The following is a 7,970-nucleotide window of genomic DNA, read 5'->3' as shown; positions in this document are numbered from 1 at the left end:
TGTGTAGATCACGTGTTCAATTGCAGTGTGTAGATCACGTGTTCTCGAGGGGTTCATAGATATTAAAATACGGTCGTTTCCTATCCCGGACGGAGGACTTCTAATATCTATGATATAATCTGTGGACTACCTTATACTGAACCTCAGAAAAGCTCCACAATGTACATACCATATACGCTCTGTAGCTAGCTACCAAATGATCCATGAAACAAGCAGGCTGGGCCAACCATATTATTAGAAATATCACATGGTCTGTATGTCACGCTTAATTTGCGAATGCTCTATTGAGTATTTATTATAAAAACATGTAGGTGACTGTTGTATTAGAGAGTATCGATCTCCCTTATGGTTCTATGCTGGCATGGAATCTAACACAAGCCTATGCTGGCATGGAGTCTAACACAAGCCTATGCGAGGCAACAATAATGCATAGTAGCTGTGTCACACTCGAGGTCACACTCTACTAATGTTCTCATGATCATCAAGATCTAAGGCCATAAAGCCATAGGGCCATAGGCCACAAGGTCGCTTTATGCAATAACCCCTTCTCGAGCGCTGGTCTAGTCTCGTGCCCAGACCACTTTTCTTTTGTGTGGGGGCGGAAACCACTATTTTCTTTTGTGTGGGGGCGGGGGATCTCCCCCCCCCCGCCCACACACACAAAAGAAAAAAGTGGTCTGGGCACGAGACTAGCGCTGGTCTGCGGCTACGTATACACATACAAGTACTGCATGTGTGTGTAACTGTGACGAGATTCCACCGATCTAACGTTGGTAAGCTATAAGTTTACATTACAAAACTTAAGACTGGCGGCGCCAGCCACTGGCACCACCACACTAAATTTATTATACAGATCAATCAATTAACACATATAGCTACATTTAGATTAAAAGGGAAAAATTGAAGGTCACTAGTGCCTTGCCTTACTTAGATAGCTATATACTACAAAATATTAAAGCTATAACGACATAAAAATGCGAAGGTAAGTTACAATTATTGGCTAGCTATAGTGTCAAAGGTAATGATTCCACAGAAAAAAAAAATCTTGCCTTTGCTCAGTCACTTCAACTCTCTCACGCAGCATTACGCTTGAGACATGCATACTGTGTATTGTCTCTTGAAATTATTGAGGAGACTGGCTATATCACAGATCTTATTTTGTCATCACTGAAATTGCTATTTAGATTATGAAATCTGAAATCATATTTTGCCGTTTTACACTATAACATGAGGTGACAACTAGTTGAGTTAGTGCTTTTCAGGGCTTCTGCCTTCTTTGCCGGCACTGAAACTATGTTAGACATTACAAGTGTAGTCTATTATTGAGATCACTATAGCTATATAGAGGGAAACCATCTGTTGATTGTCAACAACACTGATATTAAGGCTATGCTAATTTATAATGTTATCTTTCACAGATGCAGTGCCTCGGTCAGTGCTTTTGCAACACTAGAAAAACATGATAAACCGTTTGCAGTAAAATGTGCTATAATATAGCTGTTGTATAGACTCCTGGATATAATGTGCAAGCAATCATAGACCATTGTAGCCCCTAGCTCACTTTTAGTTCAGAAAGGCTTCAACGTAAGCATCGAGATACTCTAACAAACATATCCTAATAAAACAGTCAGTTACTGCAAGCACTGGCAGCAAAAATAAAAAAAATTGTGGTTTCGTGACCAACCTCTGGCTAACAAAGTTTGATGGTTTAATATTGTACTATAGGGTATTTTAAACAAAATGAGCTCCCATGCTGCCTTTTAAAGTCCAGGGAAAATTTGGTAGAGCCAAAAATCCAAAATGGCTACTAGCTGATATGCGCAAAAATAAAATGATAAAAATTCAAATAAAGCTTCTTTTTAGACTAATTTGGGGTCAAGGAATCCATTTCTGATGTTATTTTTGTGATTGCATGGATGTTCTGTTAATGTAAAATTTTAAGAATTTTGCTCAATAAGTGCAATGTAATGCATATAAATAGTGTGTTAAGTCTAGATCTAATTCAAGGTTCATCCAATGACTCCAACTGATTTGATGATTCAGGTTCAGTATCAAAATCAGATTCAAATGCAGCTTCAAATACAGCTTTGAATTTGCAGAGTCATAGCCATCCTGTTGCACTGATGGTACTGGAAGTGGGCAGATTTGTGTGGCGCACTGGTCTGCAACAGCCATTCACCAATTCCCAACCATGACCTAGAGGGATGTTTTCTCAGGTCAGGGTGGCACTGAATGTAGGCTAAAAATTTGGCACATTTGATATGCTGTCAAGACTGTCATCATCAGGAAACAAACGCATCAAAGATTTTTCTTTAGTCTTTTCTACGAGGAATTTTGTGTGTCTCCATCGATGTAGCAGATAACAAAGGACTTTAGGTCATTCAAGACATCATCACTCAGCAGAAGGCCTTTTCTACACTTTGAAGATAAGGCTACAGGCAAGAGTTAATAATAAGAGACCTCTCTTATTATTAACTCTTGCTACAGGCCTCAGTACTTTTTGACAATTTCTCATAAAGGGATATCTTGCTGTGCCCAGAAAAACAGCTGTTGGCATCACAGCCAGTCAAGACATGCAAAGGTATAAGAGATTTGGCAAAATCTTCAGTACACATGCCTCCGCAGAAAAAAATTGCTTCTTAGAGGTATTATAATACCTGGAGTGTCATGTGAAATGGCTGCAGCCTGAATGTACACATCTGTGTCTTCTGCATCAATTACTATGAGATTGCTATAGCCAGGTGATATCGATCTTATAGCTGCATACACAGGTAGCATAATTGTATCAACCTCACCCTGGCTAAAACTCAGGCTTTCTTTGGTGTCACCAATTGACTGACTCACACAGTCCTCACCCACATAGTAGATTAGTTCCTGACTGATAGACTTAGACAGTTCTGAGAGCTGATGAGAGAGCCTGGAGGTGTTTCTTGTTGCCAGCAGTGCAGAGAATTGTCTTGGATTTGTAGGCCATGGGAAACAGATCAGCTGGCTTCATATAAATTGGGTATAGGACCTCGACTGTGAATACGCAATTCAACACACGCATCATCTTTGATGGACTCAGCATATAGTCATGGGATCATTGATGCAGATGATGGTGGTAACACTGACATGCTGTGCAAGGATCACAGACCCTATTTTGTTGGTGTAGTCACCCCAAATGTATGGAGACCCATCACTCTTGACCCGTAGGTGATGCTAGGTGCTACATCATGTTGTGTAGGACTTATATCAAAGGGCTCTAATGTGAACTTCTGCTCTTTTGAGTCTTTCTGAAAGTACCATTGGGATTGAACAGTGCCGGTTAGGTATTCTTCAGATATACGATGTTTCATGAGCTCAGGTAGAGACAGTAGTGTCTTTTCAGAGATTTTTCTTGAATCCCTGCAAAGGTGAGATGCGAATTACATTTTATGCGATCATGGATGGATTTTTCTTTAGAATAGATGCACTCATCCATGAAAAGTTTTATCGGCTGGGTCTCTCCATCTTGCTTGGCCTTCTTGAAGTCTCAAATGAGCTCAGGTGTAGCTGGAATAGCTATAATTGTAAGGTTCTTAGAGCAGGTGATGCTGGATCAAATGGAAACCAATGCTAAGCATGATGTTAGATCTTGTACAGCTTGTCCATCTCTGAGCATACATGTTGGAGTATATTCCTCATGCCTTTGAGAGAGTTGCTTTCTATTCACTTGAGCAGCTTGAATTCGACCAATGTTGTTGGCAATTTTTGGTATCAGCCATTAATTGCTTCTCATTGCAAAGAATTGACAGTCAGCTAGTTTTAGTCAGCTAACTCTGTCAAGGAGGTTGTGCACTGTACAAGAAAGGTACTACTGACTGTGGAGCTGAAAGAACAAGGCTTAATCACTGTAAACAGCTAGCTAGTTGTTTGTTCCGGTAGCTACCAAACTTAGATTTCTTGGTTATAGGAACATCCAATCACAAAAATAACATCAGAAATGGATTCCTTGACCCCAAATTAGTCTAAAAGAACCTTTATTAATTTTTGTGCATGTCAACTAGTAGCCATTTTAGACTTTTGGCTCTACTAAACTTTCCCCGGACTTTATAAAAAAGTGGCGTGGGAGCTCGTTTTGTTTAAAATACCCTAAAGTAAAATATTAAACCATCAAACTTTGTTAGCCAGAGGTTGGTCATGAAACCACAATTTTTGACCATACTATATAGGAAGGAGGTAGGCTCCAAGGGTCAGGATACCTCCTTTGAAGTTCTATAGATTACTTAGCTATATATAGTTTACTGCAAGAACTGAACACACCATTTAGTTTGGTATATAGAAAAGTATATAGTGAGTAATACCATACAGCGCAGCAATTTATATGAAACTTGCATGCCCAGTATTCACTCTTCACTCAGGGAAGGATCTAGAGAGGGGACATGACCCCTCTCAAAGTTTTTAAAAGTGAGATGTTCTAATAGAGCAGTCAAGGATACTTTAACATCTAATTAAGTAAGGAGGGAATTCTGTTGTTGGTGCATTGAGTTTTTTCAATTTCATGGTTTTCCATTTCTAATGCTTGCAGACACAGATATTTTAATACTGTAAATGTATAGCTGAAAACCTGATCCTGAGTTTATCAATTAATGCTCTTAATACCTACAATTGTATGAGGGTTACTGTGAATTGTAAAAAATAGTTGACTACTTTATAGCTGCTGAGAGTTTCATGATGTGTTGCTTAGAATTCTATACAGCTATATAAATTATAGTGTTGCTATGTTTTCTTAAATACGATTTTTTTCACTAAAGTAAATTCATTGGTGCAAATAGAATTACAACAGAAATATATTTGCATATATCCATCTTTGTCTTTTAATTCTCATGGGTTGTCTATACTGCTGCTGCTGTTGGGTTAGCAAGCTTAAGAAAAGTTAAATGGGTTGGCACATATAGCCTCCAGATGCTCAATAATTGTTGGGCCTTTGTGCAAGTTGCTGTCAGACCTTCAGCGCTGGTCACTGTAAACCATTAATAATAATATGTGTATTTGTATTTGAATATCTAACAAGTTGTAGCATTTATCTAGATGCATGGTAAATTGGTAAGCTCAAAATCACGATTAGCTATATATCATGTCAACTAGCTTATATATTTACTATATATGCAGACACAGCATGATGAAAGTCAGTAGTATATAGTATACATATAATTATTGTTATGTTTCATTTACTGCTGCAACTCTATTCAGCAAAGCAAACCCTCTACAATCTAACATACTGACCCTGCAGAACATCTCTACATATCAGGCACACTAGCTTACAAGATGCAGTTATTTGTAACATCATCTTGCAACATCCAATGTATAATTTTTCACCAATGAGCACTTCAGAGGTTTTAGAGATTTACTGAAATTTAATTTCTTACCACTACAGTGCACTTCATTATACAAGAGTTCGTACTGTTTGGCTATTAAATCTTAAGGGTTTTGTGGCCATCAACTATACCTGAGGTTGGTGTTACTATAGCAAGGTGTTTAACAACGTCCTTAGTAAATGACCGTGGAGATGTTGGCTTCTTAGTGGGGGTCTCACCAATGATATCAGCAAAAAACATCCAGGAGACTGTTATCCGTGTCGTCATATGCAGTGGGAAAAAAAAATAAAATTTTTAATTTAAATGGTAACTAGTGATAATTATTATGTGTGTTTATTGGTAGATGGTGAGAGAGAAGAAGGTAGATGGAACTTTGTGACATTGCTCAGGAGACTCTGACAATAGTATTGTCAATAGTCAGGTATAACTAAGAACTTAAACTCTCTCTCTTAACTCTAAACATGCATGCATGTCATATACCAATAGTAAATAATATAAGGTTCATTCTTGAGAAAAGATAATATGTGTATTTCAGTGCATATTGACAATTATAGTACAGTCAGTGAGTGTATAATGAATTAATATTTGGCTTGGCCCTTCTCAAGGTTGTGGCGTGAGCCTAATGTATTTCTTCCCAGAAGGAATGTCCTTTACAACATGTTGGGGGAACATCATGGCAGCATCTTCATTGCTGACACTTGCCAAAACCATACACTCCTCACCATTCTATGTAAGAGAAATCATATTAATTTATATGCAAAACAGCTGAATGCTCCTCAGATTATTCCCTTGTATCTATGGCATTATTTTGTGCACTTTCATAGTACATGTAATAGTCCTACCCACCTTATAAAAATTGGCCTTAGATATATACTACCACAGTACAGGAAATTTTGACAGAAATAAACTATATAATTATACTGATCCTCCTCCATCAGCTTTCAACAATTTAAATTTGATGAGTCACATAGTGGCTAGTAGGTATGGCAGGGGGTGGATCTAGTTTCAAAGGCAAAAGTATGAAGTTTTGCCAATAGAAAAAGCCATAATATAATACAGTATGTATAACTCTTTGTAATTTTTTATCAACCAGACGAATCGTAGGGGAGCGCACTATTTCATAGGGGGTTTCTGGAAACCCCAGAAACCCCCCTAAAACCACCCCTGTATGGTGTGCTTCACTCAACACCAGACTGCTTATATCTCTATACAGCATATTTAATAGTGTTGAAGGGCTTGCGTAGATAGTTTAATGTTTAAAGGTTTACAAGTTCATGTACTGATTCGTCAGTGCCAGTCTTCAACAACTCTTTCTTCTGTCAAAGGTTCCTGTTACACAGCAATATCTCTCTTGTTCCCTATATATAGCTACCATTTAAAAGCCAAATCATGGACTGCACTAAGACAATGCTTGTTTGATTTATGGAGATACGAAACATTTGGTATATATGGTATCATCACACTCTCTTTTACTTCACAGATATTTCAATTAACATGTAAGGGTGACAAATATAGCACCTTCCAATTTGCTGGTGTTGCCACTTTCTTGCAAGCAGCCAGTTGAAGAGAATCGATGACTCTTAATATTTCACTACATAGCACAAAAACAACAACTAGCCTAGCTATAGAGCTATCATGCATGAAGGACACTCACTTAAAATTGCGTCCAGTAGTTCCTGGATAAAGGAAGGATGCCTTTAAGCATTTATCTGGTCCCACAATAAATACCTGAATATTATCAACAAACATGCAACTATACAGCTAACAGGTTTTAACCCACTGCTCTGCCAGTCTGTGCCAGTCCAATCCTGTCTTTCTCAGCAGGGTCCAGTATTCCCAGCTTGATGACATAGTCTCTCTCTGGATCAGAAATTATTGGGTAATCAAAAGTTGAGATGTCGTTGTAGGCTTGGATGTCTTTAATCCATTCCTTGTGGGATTCTACTGGGTCACAGGACAGAGCAATACATTTCACATTACGCTTAGTGAACTCAGGGATGAGTGCAGCTAATGCTCCCAGCTCAGTGGTGCAGACTGGAGTGAAATCAGCTGGATGTGAGAACAGCATACCCCACCTGCACATGGAAATGTAATAGCTCACATGCAGTATCCAAAAGGATGCATGGAAGTAGTTATGCATGTATGCAAAGTTATAAAGACAAGCTAAAGCCCTACGTAGGAGCCGAGGGTAGGAGCAATCTGAGTTTGGCCATAGATCCATGGTTTGGCGCAGCTATATAGAAGAAAGACATTGAATGACTCACCCATTTCCCCAGTAATCATGCAATCTTAGCCTCCCTTCTGTAGTATCGCATTCAAAGTTTGGAAAGAAATCTCCCAACCAAATCGACATTGCAATTTCACACTAGGATCACAACTAGCGTACTAAGCTAACTGTGAAATTTCAAGCTGTCGCATCACGTGATCCAGGTGTAATGCGACATCCTTCATATAATCAGCTAGCATCTCTGATGAAATCTGAAAGCACAGGGTCTTGTATGTTTTTCGTAGCAGCAGTAGGAAAACAGTCCAAGTAGCACTATGCAGTGGCGGATCTAAGCGGCCCAAGGGCGGATTTAGGGGGGTGCTCAGTGGGGCGCTGAAGCACCCCCTCCAAAAGTTTACCATGTG

General features: G+C 38.9%; 1 protein-coding gene across 1 annotated transcript; it reads right to left on the bottom strand.

The window, feature by feature from the left end:
• Window positions 1-5,851: 5,851 nt before the first annotated feature.
• LOC136266390 (peroxiredoxin-6-like) lies at window positions 5,852-7,692 on the bottom strand. Its single transcript, XM_066061401.1, has 5 exons — window positions 7,604-7,692; window positions 7,120-7,414; window positions 6,994-7,067; window positions 6,858-6,930; window positions 5,852-6,065 (listed from the first exon to the last, which is right to left on the bottom strand). The coding sequence occupies exons 1-5, from the start codon at window positions 7,690-7,692 to the stop codon at window positions 5,940-5,942; spliced, it is 657 nt and encodes a 218-aa protein (XP_065917473.1). The 3' UTR covers window positions 5,852-5,939.
• Between the last annotated feature and the right edge of the window lie 278 nt (window positions 7,693-7,970).

This window comes from Dysidea avara, chromosome 9, assembly GCF_963678975.1.
Source record: "Dysidea avara chromosome 9, odDysAvar1.4, whole genome shotgun sequence".
NCBI lineage: Eukaryota > Metazoa > Porifera > Demospongiae > Dictyoceratida > Dysideidae > Dysidea > Dysidea avara.
Note: the sequence above shows the minus strand (reverse complement) of the source record. Positions and strands in the feature narration are given on the sequence as shown.

Excerpts from the sequence above, each read along its gene's own strand:
- LOC136266390 (XM_066061401.1), bottom strand. The coding sequence starts at position 7,692 with ATGTCGATTTGGTTGGGAGATTTCTTTCCAAACTTTGAATGCGATACT. Across the intron at positions 7,415-7,603 it reads CATGATTACTGGGGAAATGG|GTGGGGTATGCTGTTCTCAC; the intron begins GTGAGTCATTCA and ends TTCCATGTGCAG. Across the intron at positions 6,066-6,857 it reads CAACACCAGCAAATTGGAAG|AATGGTGAGGAGTGTATGGT; the intron begins GTGCTATATTTG and ends TCTCTTACATAG.